Consider the following 15,327-nt stretch of genomic DNA (forward strand, 5'->3'; position numbering starts at 1 on the left):
AGTTGCTGGCCACAAGGAGGTGGAGATGGAGAGGTCCTGCCCAACTCAGTCCTCCACTTGAGAAGGTCCAAGCATGTGTATCACTTTACCCTGATTCTCTCTGGACTGCTGAGTGCCCCAGTGTCCCTAGCAGGGCATCAATGCCTTCCTGACAACCCGGCTGCCCTCACTTCCTGGACGGAATCTGGCTGTGGCTCAGACTCTCCTTCTTTTGCTGTTGGCAGCATGTCTGCACACTGGTGAGTGGTGGGGACCTCATTAGCAGGGACTGAACCAGAGGAGGGGACAGAGTGGCTGGGAAAAGTGGGTGTCTTGTGTAGAGTGTCTGGTAGAGGAGCCAGCCAGGCCCTCTCTGACATAAGAGTTCAACCTTCAAAGTGATCACAATCCAACCCTTCTTTCTTTTTGCTGTCCCTGCAGTCATAGGGACAGTCCTGCCCTGTGTCCCACCCCTCCCTGCAGATGAAGACTCAGGATGATCAGGGTTGTCCTTTAAATCCCTGCAGTGGCTTCAGATTCTCCCTGTCCTTCCCAGGGAACTCAGCAGGATATCAAAAAATGCAGGACTATGGTGTTGACCAACCAGCTGTCCTCAATGGATTCCAAGGCAGCTCCATTGAGATCCCCTTCTCATTCTACTTCCCCTGGGAGTTGGCCAAGGATCCACAGATGAGCATAGCCTGGAGATGGAAGAACTTCCATGGGGAATTCATCTACAAGTCCACTCTATCTTTCATTCATGAGCACTTCAAGGACCGGCTCATCCTAAACTGGACACAGGGTCAAACATCCGGAGTCCACAGAATCCTGAACTTGAAGGAGAATGACCAGGCCATATACTTCAGCAAAGTTTGTCTGCAAACAACAGAAGGCATGAAGTGTTGGCAGTCTATTCCTGGGACAAAACTCAATATTACACATGGTGAGCAACCATGGCACATGGCTTTCTTGTTTCCTACTGTCACCTCAGGCTTCACAACTCTGATCTTCCTTTCATATTACGTTCCCTTGGATCTGTTCAAATATCTGCAAAAAAATCTTTACTTTGTAGTTGTGACAAGTCTTTGCAGCCTCCTATATCTGTCAGCCTCTGCTCAGACAGAACCAGACCTAACTCTAAGCTTCAGTATACCATTGCTCACACCCTTACTGTTCCAAATCTAACTACAGTCCTGCCCACTTTGACCCATGACCTCAAGGTGAATGAGCTTCTCCAGGGTGTAGCTGACTCTCTCCTGTGGCAGGGCTCCAATTGGTCCCTGTATGCAGCATCTACATACAGCTCCAACTTCAGTTCAGAACTTATAGTAGGGACCATGGATGTTCTGGTGTCCTCTGGTCTAACTTTAACTGCCACATGTCACCACAGTCCCTCATTTCACCTCATAGTTCCCCAGGACACATCTTTCTTCTCTCCCCAGTCTCTTCAGTCATTAGAAAGTGAATAAGAAAATATCGCCATTTCCATTATGTGTCCATTCTGTCTTCTGATCCCTCCAGCCCCTCTGATGCAGAAGGAAATGCAGTCCCCTGTACTGGGATCCCTGAGCCCAGTGTAGTGACTGTGTGTTCCTGCATATGGACCAGCAGAACCTGGGAACTGTGTGTTGTGCATTGTTGCTTACAACCTTTCTCTGTTGCTCCCCAAAACCCCACTTTTTATGTGAATACTTCTTTATTTCCTGTTTTTTCTCCTTCTTTCTTTCTGTCTTTTTCTATTTATTTTGTGTTGGTGTCTCAGCATGTAGTCCTGGCTGTCCTAGTACTCACAATATATACCCATCTGGCCTTAAATTCACAGCAATCTGTCTTGCCTCTGCCTCCTGAGTCTTGACATTAGAGCATATGTCACCACATCCAGAGGTGGCTCTTGACTGTACTTAGGACAACCTATAAGAGGACACCCACAGCACAGTTACCTGTGCAGGCTACAGCTAACATGTTGACCTGTAGTAGAGTCAGCAGCTGCCTGCAATCAGAGAGAAAGGAGCCATTTCATATATGTGTCTAGCTCAGTCATTCTCTAATTTCCTAAAGCTGTAGATCTTTTATACAATTCTGTATGTTATGGGGACCCACATGCATAAAAGTATATCATTGCTACTTCATAACTTTAATTATCCTACTGTTATGAATCACAATTAAACACCTGACATGTCTATTACCTGATATGCAATCCATGTTGGAATAACAATGCACAGGTCGAGAACCACGGGTCTAGAATTCAAAAATAGGTAAATGTTTGGGAAATTATTCTTAGTTATGTGTGTGAAGCAAAGGAATGTATTCTTCCCTGGACTGAGCTACACACATAAACATTGTGGTATATTCACTGTGTATGAACTGGTGGGTCTGTAAAGCCAGATTTGTGTGTGTATGTTTGTGTGTGTGTGTTTGTGTGTGTGTGTTTGTGTGTGTGTGTTTGTGTGTGTAAGTTTCCATCTCTCTGTGTCTCTGTGTCTGTGTCTGTGTCTGTGTCTGTTTCTCTCTCTCTCTCTCTCTCTCTCTCTCTCTCTCTCTCTCTCTGTGTGTGTGTGTGTGTGTGTGTGTGTGTGTGTGTGTGTGTGAAAGTCTGTATGTATCTGTGCTTGAAAGTCATGGTCTGTGTGTGTATGTGTGTGTGTGTTTCTGTTTATGTTTATATGTTTATGTGTTTATGTATGTAGAAGCTAGAGGAGATCCTGAGGTATTCAGCCACCTTATTTTGGGGGATAGACCCTCTCACTGGCTTTAAGTTTCCCATGGAGGCTAGGTTGGCACTGAATGAGCCACAGAGACAATTCTGTCTCCACCTCCTCAGTACTAGGATTACAGCTCATTTGGCTGTGTTTGGTGTGGAACTAGACACACAGATCAGGCTAATTGTCCACTCTCAGAGCTCTGCATGCCACTGTCCCTTGGGCTAGGATCAAGGGTCATGCACACTTCACCGGGTGCTTGAAATGTATTTTAGGGACCAAACTCAGGCTCTGTGGCCCAAGAAACAAGCACTGTATGAAATAAGTGTATCTGTATGTTACATATATATAAGTGTAAAAAAAAATCATTGTATTTCTCAAACTTATTTATCTGTGTCCCAATGGAAATATGGACACAGCCAGGATAGTTGTGGACTGTGTATTTGTGCTTATTCTCCTTGAGTCTCAGCCTTAAGCATGTGTTCCCTTCCCTGTGAGAAATTCTAGCTCTTCCCCATCCCACATGCAACAGAAGACAAGATGTGACATTCACCTATCCCTCCCTCATTCAGGAGTGATCTGCTCACTTCTCATCTCTCCACAGCTCTCAGTACTACCATGAGGACCCCCTCCATCATCACCTCTGCAGACCCCACAGCTGGCCTGGAGGACATAAGGGGCCAGAGGAATCCTTCACTGCTGAACCTGGGAGCCATGGTTGGGATGGTTGTGGCCAAAGTTGTAGTCATCATCCCCCTCTACGGATGGATGATCTTCCTGTGGTGGAAGAAAAGGTAAGTGGTCCAGGACAAGTTTCACCCGAGCTTCCCCACGGGGAGTGTTCTCAGCTGTGGGAGATGGAGAAGGGCAGTGCACAGTAAAGAGAACAGAAGGAAAGAAAGGTGCTGGAACTCCCCAAGGACTGCATTCCTGGATCCTGATGTCCTTCCAGACCACCTGGAAATTAGAGTAGCAAATGCAGATGAACACAGAGCCTGCTCTGAAGGAATTCAAAGAGGCATGCAGGAGACACAGGAGCTGACTGCTTAACTGGAAAGAGCTATAGCTGATGACGCGTACCTGAGAGTATACCAGCACAAGCAGACAACATGTTAAAGGCAGAGATAGCTATAAAAAGAGACACCTCTTTAGTTGGGTATGTGTGACTAAAATGGAAATTAAGAGTCTGGTGTGTAATAAAGCCACAAACAGAAGAAATGTGTATGGAGAACCTAACACTACAACAAGTAAAAGAGTTGAACACTAGAAACCTAACCCCCCTGAAAAAGTATGGAACACCCATTGAAGTGTCTCAGTTGAAGTGATTGCTCCACAAACAGGGACATGAGTATCATCCCAGGAGCCACAACAAGAGTTGTCAGATGCTTGGGCAGGTGGAGACAATAGGATCGCTCTGGCTCCCTGGGCTGCCAACCTTACCTACTGCGTGAGACCAATGACTGACCTGACTCACAATCTAGAGAGGACAGCTCCTAAAGGACAATGCCCAAGGTGGTCCGCCAGTAGCACATGATTGTTCACATTTGCAAATATTCACATGTGGTTATGCTCTGTTCAAAGTGAATTTAAAAAGAAACATTAGGGAAGTCTTATAAATGTAAGAATATTTGCACAATGGAAAATTTTATACACTAAGTCCCTGCAAAACACACACACACACACACACACACACACACACACACATTCACCTGAAAATACAATGAAGTTCTTTTTCAAAATCCAATAGCATTTTTGTAATAATAAATGATTTGTTTTCAAAAATTGGTGTGTAGTCTAAGAAATAAAAATGGGGGCACAGAGGGAGACACAATAATCTCAGCCCTCGGAAAATGCAGACAGGAGAATCATGGGTCCAAGGATATCTATGGTTACACAGCAAACTGTAGGCGACTGGGCTCCAAAGACCTTGCACACACAACACAATACCTACGTGTGGACTGAGGTCAGAGCAGATTGAAAGTTGTGGGACTACAGGATAAGGATGGAGATGCATACATGTTGAAGTGTAATGAAAGTTTACAAATGATCATTTAAATGTGCATGGGACAGTTTCAGACAGGCTCTGCCTTCGATTACCGTAAGTAGAAGAAGTGAGAAGTGGAAAAGCAGCAGCCAGGGAGGCAACAGAGACTCACCAGAATTCAAACCATGAGATTGAGTCTGCAGGGTGCAGGAGCCTACACTCAAAGGAAGAACTAGAGAGCCAGATTCCAGAAAGGCAAAAGGGAAATATGGTGTGAACAGAGCTAAGAAAGCAGAGATGTGTCAAGAGGTCAGAGAAGAGGGAAAAAAGAAGAGGAAGAAATAGAAGTGGGTTGGTACACTAGTTCATTGCTCTGATTTGCAGTGTTGTAAAGGTCTGCTGACTACTGGACTCAGGTCCTGGTGATTGTCAGACCTGTATCTGCCTGGCTGCTGCAGAGCTGTTTGGTGTCCATGTCCCCTAATTTTATCTGAACTCAGAGAACAGCGGAAATGCAGGACTGAGAACCAGCATGGTTGACACACTGACACAGTTTCTTCTCCTACAGGCCAGCAGAGTAACACCTAAACCCCAGCCAGGTGAGTGACTGTCATCTCAAAGGACAGATGAGGGGCTGTTGGGAAGTTTATTATGAGAAGAATGGAAGGGAGCCAGAGAGATGATTTGGTCAGAAACGCAGGGGATATGGGTAGGAGGGCCTGAGTTTGATGTATCCAGAGCTCACACATTATAAGCCAGGGATGAGGCTAGAATTTGCAAGTCCTGCCCTGGTCAAGCAAGAGACAGTGAGAGTCACAGGATGGCTGAACACCTAGTCTAGAACAATTGGTGAGTTTCAGGCCTATGAAAGATCATGACTTTAAAAACTAGGGAGGTTTCTCAAGGTGATAAGTCATGGTCATAACATTTTCTAAAATAAATTCATGTGAAATATTTTAAATTACATATTAATGAACAAAAACAGTGAGTTCCAGTTAGAGAAATGGATTATAAAGAAAACTGACTCAGGACAATCGTCACCTGCCTCTCATGGTCATCCACAGGCTCCAGATAAGAAATCATCCCTTCTTCCTCAAATAAGAGACCTCCCAGTGTTAGGATCTCTCACCAGGGAGGTGAGTTTATATCAAAGTAGTTATTGGTGATCACACACCCTGCATCCCACAAACTCCCATGTGATTCTCTCTGGGAATCAGAGCTCATGGCTGCAAAGTTCTGCTGTGAAAGATCACCATACTTGGATAACCCCCACTTCTGCCACATGGTCTCTGAAACCCTCTGCTTGGGACCAACTTCATATCGTATGTCTCTGGGCCTGAAAGCCTGACTGTGCTCTTCGTTCTCTGCTCATGGACTTATTGACACTTTTAATAAATACCTCACTTCCCGCAATCCATCTCCATGTCTCTCCTGAGCCCCCTCATAACACAACGTAGAGAGTGGCACACTGTGTCTAGGATGTGGGTCACCGGGATAGATATAAGGAAAATAGTCTGCATTGAAACCAACATCCTGATAATCAAGGTTCACCTCTTCCTTAATTTCAGGAGGCAGACATCTCATCCAAAGCCCGACCCCCACCCCACATGCTACACATCAAGTGTCAGACCAAGGCTTCCTTTCCTCACAAGCTCAACTGTATGCACTCACATTCTCATTTCCTACCATGTCGGCATTCTGGACTCTGGGTTCTCTCCTGGAATAGGACATTTGTCGCAAGTCCAATCTGTCCTAACATTTGATAGCACATTAACTTCTAATAAAACCCTGTGGGGACACAGAAAACCATCCAGAGTGACCCAGGAGGAATGAAACCAGGCTTCTCATGACAGAAGAAGTTCATGGACATGCTCAATACAGATCTACCAACGACAGTGAGCCATAATTGAAGTGGCACAAATACAGCTCCAGTTCACCAATCACAAGGCTCAAATGAGTATCATCCATGGGTGTTTTCTGGGTAATTGGGGAAACTGTTCCCAATCCCATGAGGCAAGCTAGAGCTACTTGGGGTCGTGAAAAGGTCACCAAGACTCATGTGGCTAAAGTGAAGCCTCCTGGAGCAGCTATGAGGTATCTACTGTTGTGACTGCATCCTAACACCCTAAGACTGAACACAGCAGCTCTCATGACTACAGGGACCTTTGGAGCAGGGATGATACTTTCTCTGAGCATTCCTGAAGGGTTCTCACAGCAGGATGCCATGATGGTAGTCTGCCCAGCCATAACAAGGAGTCCATTTGTCAGGTCCATGCCTCAGGCATCTGTACTCAGAGAAGGGGCCTTAATCCACTTGCTCAAATGTGACTTCTCAGGTCCTTTTTCATTGCTCAAGAGGGAAAATCAAGAGACAAAACCAGAGCAAAGACATAAAGAAACAACGTTCTCAACAACATAGGTGCTTAAGCTCCAGTTGAATACATTTAGGCAGACTGTATCTCTGATGTGCCAAAGGGAACATTATGGGCCAACTAGAAGTTGACACTGGTTTCTGCCCTGGTGACAAGTGTTTGGTATGTGTGTTCCCTAGACTGAGATGATTGGTAAAAAAAAAGTACTAAAAGAAATTGGGAATCAAAACATGCCTGTCATCCCTACTATTGACAGGTAGTGATGTGAAGATTGTCAATTGGAATATTGGTTCTCAACCTGTGGGTCACTACCTCTTTGAAGTTAGAAGGACATTTTCACAGGAGTCAAATTTCAGATATCCTGAATATCAGATGTTTATATTATGATCATAACTGTAGCAAAATCACAGTCATGAATTACCAATGAAATAATTTTATGGTTGGAGTCACCCCAACATGAGGAAATATCACAGCATTACAAAGCTTGAGAACCACAGAATTGGAGGCTATTCTTGGTACCTCTTGAGTTTAGGCCAGCCTGGGTTGCATGAGACTCTGTCTTTAAATCAACAGCAAAGCCTAACAAAACTGAAAACAATAAAGAGGGTCATGGATAAAGGTCCTCAGCTCCCTTTTGGTTAGAGATGGAGAACTCGAATATAGCACCAGTATTCTCTCCAGATTTACATAAAAAATTGTGACTGCCAATACTTTAGTTTTTGCATGTTTGTTTTTGTTTCCTTCTGTGTCTGAGGAGGGGGTTTCTCTATTATATAGGTCAGTTCTCCTGGAACTTGCTTTACACACAATGGCTGGCCTCAAAGTCAGAAAATCTCCTCCTTCTGCATTCTATAAAATGTACCTCCATGCCAGGGGATTAACACATTTCTGGCTTTTGTTCATTTATTTGTTTTGGTTTTGGTTTGTTTTAACCTAAATATAATAAATCTGAGAGAGGGTGGGAGTTTGTCTGCTTCTGTGACCACAAGCTTGATGACACATTTATAAATGTCTCTGTTCTTGGCTATCAGCAGATGTTGGAGGGGTCTGAGCTCCTCCCCGAGTCCCATTCACCTGGCCTTTAGGGCACAGTATAGAGCCTAGTTCCAGGAACACCCTGGGTAGGGGTTCACGCAGGAGCTCATCTGAGGCTGAGGAGCAGGTGAGGCAGATGAAGATGATGATGTCATCCTAGGGAAGAAACACAAGGTCAGATGGCAGCAGGCAGCTGTGCTATTGTAAAGATTAAGCTGCAGCCTGTGCATCCTGTATATACCACAAGCTGCCGTCCTCTCTAGCTTCTCCACTCTCCTCAGGCACCAGTCGGAGTGTTACTTTGACGCTGGATCTATGTGTTGTCACCAAGGAAGAGAGATCAATGAGAGTGTGTGTAAGGAAGTAGTGAAAAGACTGGAGAAGACAGGGACAGGTTTCATCTATGAGGGTATCTACTGAACCCACAGAGCCTAGAGTAGGCATTATCTGAAGGATGGTTCTGGAATTGAATCATCCACAGACAAACAGGAAGGTTTGAGCCTGTTTTCTCCCTCTGCTGTCATGGGATAAGTTAATTGGGTATAAAGTCAGAGTCCGAATGCTGTAGACAATGAAAAGAACTAGATTCTGAAGAATAACAGAGCCTGGACATAGGGAAGCTTTGTTTAGTCAGAATAAATACGGGGTTAATATGTGGTGGCAGATCAGCTATGAAAGGATCCTTACATGATTTGTTTCTGAGATCCAGTGCACGTGTGTGCAAGTCAGTTTGGGCTCGTGTACAGAAGTGCAGAGGACAACCTCAGGTATGGTAATTAGCAACACCATCCAAATTCACCATAAATTTTGTGTTTCTGTTTTTGATTGGTTGGTATTTAGTTTGATACATAGGCTATTTTAGGTTTGGCTGGGATTCCTTGGTTTATGTTGTTGGGTTTTTTTTTTTGTTTGTTTGTTTATTCTTCCATACAAGCTTTCACCAGGCAAGCTTCAAACTCACTGAGATCCATGTGCCTCTGCCTTCCTCCTACCAAATTCAGACTTGAAGCATGTATGTGTATGTCTATCATGGGTTATGATATTTTAAATAACAATTATTCATTCTGGGGTGTGTGGTGTGGGTAGGGACCCATGTGCCTGAGCATCACACATATTCCAACCCTGCAGGCTGACATTCCCCGTGGTCCTGCGATATGCAAAAGCCCCGTGTGCACCCCAAAACCACAGACTTCCGGTCCCAAATGAGAGCATGACTTGGGATTAAGGAGCCAGCAGGTGGCAGCAGTGCAGCTGAGCACAATGGGTATTTGGCATCCTTAGAACCCATCAGAGCCTGTTGTATACAAATGCTGGGGTCCAGCAGCTGACTTATGGCAGTTCTGTCAGTTCCAGTCCCCTTCTTGGGTGGGTTAGTTATCAGATGACCTTCTGCCCACAACCTCAGACAGACAAAGTAAGGCAGATGAATCTGGAGGTGAGTTCTCATGGCCAGGAGGACATTTGTACAGACTTCACTGACCCAAAGATGTTCATCTGGTAGAGTGCTTTCTTGCCTGTCATGGACAGAAAATGATGTTCTTTGTCCACTGTGAAACAAAGGAGCAGGATGGTGCACACTTATATTCACCACTAATGGAAGGCAGAGACGAGAGGATCTGTGGGAGTTCCAGATCATCCTTGAATACATAACAAATTTAAGGGCAAGCTTGGCCAAGCCACAGCCTAAATACCTGTCAGTTGAGCACCTGTCCCTAAGGCAGGTTGAGACCCTTTGAGGAAGTTTAGTATGAGAAGCATGCAAGGTAGCAAGAGAGATGATTCAGCTAGAGAGGTGTACATGGGTAGCAGGACCTGAGTTTGACTTAGAGCAGCCACACTATAAGTCAGGGATATGGCAGGAATTTGTAATCCCAGCCCTGTATGAGCAAGAGACAGGGAGAGTCATGGGGCTGACCATGTAGCTACTCAAGACTAATTGGTAAGTCCCAAACCGATGAGTGCCATGATATAAAAAAAATGTAGATTTCTCAAGATGGTCAATTATGGTCATAACCTTTTATAAATTTATGTTAAATGAAGTATTTTAAAATGATATATTAATGAACAGTGTAATCAGTGAGAAATCTCAGTGGAAATGGAGCCTGCTGCCTAGCACAGTGACCTGGGTGTGATTCCTGGTGACTTAAATGGTACATGGAGAAAACTGACTGTGGACAATTGTCCTCTGCCTCTCAGGATCACTCACAGACCCCTGGTAAGACATCATCTGTTTGTCCTCAGAGAACAGACTTTCTGGTGCCAGGATCTCGCACCAGGTAGGTGAGTTACTTCAAAGTAGTGATTGAGGGCACACCCCCTGCATACCACTATCCTCCCTGTCTCCTGTATAGGAATAAGAGCCCATGGATTCAGGATTGTGTGTGACACATCCTAAGAATCCATGTCAGCTCTGATGTCGTCTCTTTAGAAACCATGTCATCCTGTCTGTCTCTGGTCCTGAGAGCCTGACTGCTGTTCTCTGTGAATTTTTAAATTTTTTAATAAATGTGGAATCGTAAATCAATAAACTTGAGTAGGTTCAGAGTAATACTGAGATCAAGACAAGTTCAAACCAGAAAATCTCATTCTGTGACCAGCAGAAGTTAGGACTGTGCCCTGCTTGCTCTAGTCTGCATGTTCAGATCCAAGAAGCCCATACCACCGCCACCTCTGCCACCCTTGAAAAAGTAATAACAAGATGGCTGAATTACAGCTCTTCCTTCCCCTCTCTCCATAGACACATGTCCATCAAGCACCTGGAATTCCTCCTCAGGCAATTGAAGGTTCCTCAGAACCTCAGCATAAGCCAATAATGCACAGTCATCCTATAACCAATAATCAATCAATAAGTTTCATATAGACCTTGTTACCCAACTAAAAGACAGCTGCTTAACTGATAGAAATACACAGAAGCCTGTTTCTCAACAGGATTCAATCTAGAAGAGATCCTGTCAACCCATCAACACAGATAAGTTTAGTTCCTTTCATTCCAGCCCTGAGTTCAACTTGCCTGCATACATTGAGGTCAGAAGAAGAACCAGGCAAACAAATAAAAGTCTTACTCCAAGCAATCTATCAGGAAGTTTCTGTAGACACTCTTCTCCCATATGAGACCTCTAAGTGAGTTGCAGCCTGTCTCCAGAATACAAGTCACAGGAGAGGGACAAGGTCCATGTTCCAAATTGAGAACCATAGATTGATAATATATCCCTTCTCCCTAGCCATTTCCATCTCACCCAGAGCCTTGATCCCCTTATGTTTCACATCCAGTGAAAGACCATGGGTTGCTTAATCCCATGTGGGGATTCCTTTCCTCACAGGTTTAGCTATACACACTCACTTTCTCATTTTCTGCCATGTTGATATTCTGAATTCCGGGTTATCTCCTAGGACAGGTCTTTTTTCCCATGTCTACTCTGTCTTAACATTTGATAGTCAGCAGATCAGCCTCTCCCAGAAAACCTGTTGAAACACCAGAAACCATCCAGAGTGACCCATGGATAAAGATCTACCAACCACATTTAGCCATAGCTCCAGTGTGGAACAGATGTAACTCCAGTCTAACAATCACAAGTCTCAAATGGGTGTTATTCATGGGCCTTTGATGAGGCATTGGGAAAATGATCCCCAATACCATGAGACTAGTTCTAGATAACTGGGTCCATGGAGAGGCCACCAAAGCTCGTTGTAGCTAAAGTGAGGTGTCCTGGGGCAGCTCTGAGGTGTCTGCAGTGGTTGTGACTGCATCGAAGCCTTCTGAGGTTGAACTCAGTAGCTCTTATGGGCACAGTGATCATGGAAGCAAGGGTGATGTTTCTTCTGAGCATCCCTGATGCGTTCTCACAGCAAGATGTCATGATGGTGATCTGTGTAGTCATCCAAAGTGGTGCATTCTCAGCTCAACACCACAGGCAACTGCACACAGAAAGGGGCCCTTAATGCAGTTGCTCAAACGGTCATGTGACTTCCCATGTTCTTTTCCATTGCTCAAATGGGAAAAAATATAGACAAGCCCACAGCAACGTTTCACACAGAGCCAACATACTCAACATCAGAGGTGCTTACCGCTGATTGAATACACTTAGGGAGAGTGGATCTGTGATTTGCTACAAGGGAAATTTATGGTCCACGTGGGGAGATGTTGGCTTCTGCCCTGGCTACACTTATTCACAATGCGTGTTTCTAGCCTGAGGGAACAGTAGGAAAAAGTACTAAGAGGAACTTGGGCATGAGAACAGGATGTCGCTGCAGTAGGCTGGAGCAGCTTCCAGTGACAAAAGCTTCAGGAGAGAATACTCTTCCCTTAGGGTGTTACAGTTCAGTAAAGCAGGCAGCCTCAGAGGGCTTTGGTGAAATAACTTATGTTCTTTATTCCCTATGGATACAATCTTATAAATGTATTGGGGTGGGGGGTCTAAAGGCAGATGCTTTCTATTGGCTTGGTCTGAGATGTTAGGGATGCCTCCTTTGTGGAGGGGCCTTGGGACGTCTAGACTGATTGTCACAGTCCTGTCCATGGGATGTCATGGTCACAAGTTTCAAAACAAGAACCTGGTCAGGAGTAGATTTAAACACACACCATTTTCAAATATGAGAATTGATGGGCTTTCTTTTTTTACTGGTTATATTTCTTTAGTTACACTTCAAATGTTATTCCCTTTCCCAGTTCCCTGTCCACAAGCCCCCTATCACATCCCCCTCTCCCATAAGGCTGTCTTCCCCATCCCCTCCCCTTTACTGCCCCCCCCGACACTTGTCTGCACTGGGGGATCTAACCTTGGTAGGACCAAGGACTTCTCCTTGGTTATGGTTTGGTATATATGCAATGGGAGCCCTGGATCAGCCCATGTATAGTCTTTGTGTAGTGCTTTAGTCCCTGGAAGCTCTGGTTGGTTGGCATTGTTGTTCTTATGGGGTTGTAAGCCCCTTCTGCTCTTTCAATCCTTCCTCTAATTCCCTCACAGGGGATCCCATTCTCAATTCAGTGGTTTGCTGCTAGCATTCACCTCTGTATTTGACATGCTCTGGTTATGTCTCTCAGGAGAGATCTGGTCTCTTTCAGGACGCACTTTTTAACTTCATCAATCTTACCTAGTTTTGGTGGAGATATATATATATATATATATATATATATATATATATATATATATATATATATATATATATATGGGCCAGAAGTGGGGCAAGCTCTGAATGGCCGTTCCTTCAGTCACTGCTCTCAACTTTGCCTCAATATCCCCTCCTATGTATGGTTTTGTTCCCCCTTTTAAGGAGGAGTAGAGACATCTGAATTTTGGTCATCCTTCTTCTTGAGCTTCCTGTGTTCTGGGGATTGCATCTTGGGCTATTCGAGCTTTTCAGCTAATGGCCATATATCAATGAGTGCATACCATGTATGTTTTTCTGTGATTGGGTTACCTCACTCAGGATGATATTTTCTAGTTCATTCCATATGCCTATGAATTTCATGCAGACATTGTTTTTGATTGCTGAGTAGTATTCCATTGTGTCGATGTACAACTTTTTAAATGCATTCCTCTGTTGAAGGGCATCTGGATTCTTTCCAACTTCTGGCTATTATAAATAAGGCTGCTATGAACATAGTGGAGCATGTGGCATTGTTGTATGTTGGAGCATCTTTTGGTTATATGCCTACGAGAAGGATGGCTGGTTCCTCAGGTAGTGGAATGTCCAATATTCTGAGGAACCTCCAGACTGATTTCCAGAGTGGGTGTACCAGTTTGTAGTTACACCAACAATGGAGAAATGTTCCTCTTTCTCTACATCCTTGCCAGCATCTGCTGTCACCTGAGTTTTTGATCTTAGTCATTCTGACTGGTGTGAGGTGAAATCTCAGGGTTGTTTTGATTTGCATTTCCCTTATGACTAAGGATGTTGAACAATTCTTTAGGTGCTTCTCAGCCATTTGGTAATCCGCAGCTGATAATTTTTTTGTTTAGCTATGTACCCCATTTTAATAAGTTTATTTGGCTCTCTGGGGTCTAACTTTTTGAGTTCTTTGTATATATTGAAAATTAAGCCTCTATCAGGTGTTGGATAGGTAAAGATCTTTTACAAATCTGTTGGTTGCTGTTTTGTCCTAATGACAATGTCCTTTGCTTTACAGAAACTTTGCAGTTTTATGAGGTCCCATTTGTTGATTCTTGATCTTAGAGCATAAGCCATTGGTGTTTTGTTCAGGAAATTTTCCCCAGTGCCCATGTGTTTGAGATACTTAATCCTCTCATCCTTACCAGATTTTCTCTGTGGCAGCACAGTCCATTGACCCCAATTATCTCCAGCTGGTCTCTTGGGATTGAAGATCTTTTTCTCAATACCTTGGAAAATGCCCATGAACGCTACTCATTTGAGACTTGTGGTTGGTGGACTGGATCTGCTTCTGTTCCACACTACATCTATGGCATGCTATCCTTGGTAGATACCTATCAGGCATGACCATATACCACTTCTGGGTAAAACAAAAGCCTGATTTCTCTCTTACTTGATCAGTCTGCATAGTTTCCCGTGTTCCCACAAGCTTTCTGTTAGCTGACCAGCTGAGTACCAAATATTAAGACAGACTGGTTATGGGACAGAAGTTTTGCCAAGAAAGACCAAAGGGACCAGAATATCAACATGACAGGGAATGAGGAATTGAGTACATTTAGTTGGCTTCTGAGGAAAGGAACTCCAACGTGGGACTCAAGCAAGCCAAAGTCGGTCATCTGATAGGTAGCACCGAAAGATCAGAGTTGTGGATAAGATGATCATGGCCAGGGAGTAAGGGAGAGGGGAACCAGGATCTCAGGAAGTAGTTATCAAGGTGGACCATGGTCCTTGCATCATTCCCTGAGACCTGCATCCTGGATACATTGTGCGCCTCTCTAAGAGGTGTCATGTGGAGCAAGGGGTGGGGGCTCAGGATACATTGAGGTGGGATGCTGGGAATAAGATCTTCGTAGAAAGTGTCAAAAATTTCATGAGCACAGAGATAGCAGCACAGTCAGGCTCTCAGGACCAGAGACACAGGATGGCCTGGTTTCCAAGGAGAGGGTATCAGAACCCACATGGCAGAAGAGGGGTTATCTACCTACATCTTCCCAAGAATGTTGATGTTTCACAGAACAATCCTGCAGCCATGAGTTCTGATTCTCAGAGAGGAGACATAGAAGGGGGTGGTATTCAGGAATGAATTCAGTATGTAGTCACCAATAACCACTTCAATGTAAACTGAACTCTCTGCTGAGAGATCCTGGCA

General features: G+C 44.4%; 1 protein-coding gene across 7 annotated transcripts; it reads left to right on the forward strand.

Moving 5' to 3' along the window:
* LOC148002262 (paired immunoglobulin-like type 2 receptor beta) lies at nucleotides 1-7,989 on the forward strand. Of its 7 annotated transcripts, none has more exons than XR_015634706.1 (6): nucleotides 1-239; nucleotides 421-922; nucleotides 3,283-3,472; nucleotides 5,231-5,261; nucleotides 5,727-5,798; nucleotides 6,231-7,989. XR_015634706.1 is itself a non-coding variant. In XM_087579715.1 (5 exons), exons 2-4 carry the CDS (start codon nucleotides 463-465, stop codon nucleotides 5,241-5,243), a joined length of 663 nt encoding a protein of 220 aa, XP_087435841.1. In that variant the 5' UTR covers nucleotides 1-239; nucleotides 421-462; the 3' UTR covers nucleotides 5,244-5,261; nucleotides 6,231-7,989. The 7 variants fall into 7 exon arrangements, 4 of the variants coding, with proteins under 4 accessions (XP_087435841.1, XP_087435842.1, XP_087435843.1 ...); XR_015634707.1 differs by having other exon boundaries at nucleotides 536-922; XR_015634708.1 differs by having other exon boundaries at nucleotides 545-922.
* The last annotated feature ends 7,338 nt before the right edge of the window (nucleotides 7,990-15,327 follow it).

This window comes from Rattus norvegicus, chromosome 12, assembly GCF_021556685.1.
Source record: "Rattus norvegicus strain SHRSP/BbbUtx chromosome 12, alternate assembly SHRSP_T2T, whole genome shotgun sequence".
Classification (NCBI taxonomy): domain Eukaryota; kingdom Metazoa; phylum Chordata; class Mammalia; order Rodentia; family Muridae; genus Rattus; species Rattus norvegicus.

What these genes read in the sequence shown, in the direction of transcription:
- LOC148002262 (XM_087579715.1), top strand. Translation starts at nt 463, where the DNA reads ATGAAGACTCAGGATGATCAGGGTTGTCCTTTAAATCCCTGCAGTGGC. An exon ending in AAAACTCAATATTACACATG is followed by an intron (nt 923 to 3,282) that starts GTGAGCAACCAT and finishes ATCTCTCCACAG; the next exon opens with CTCTCAGTACTACCATGAGG.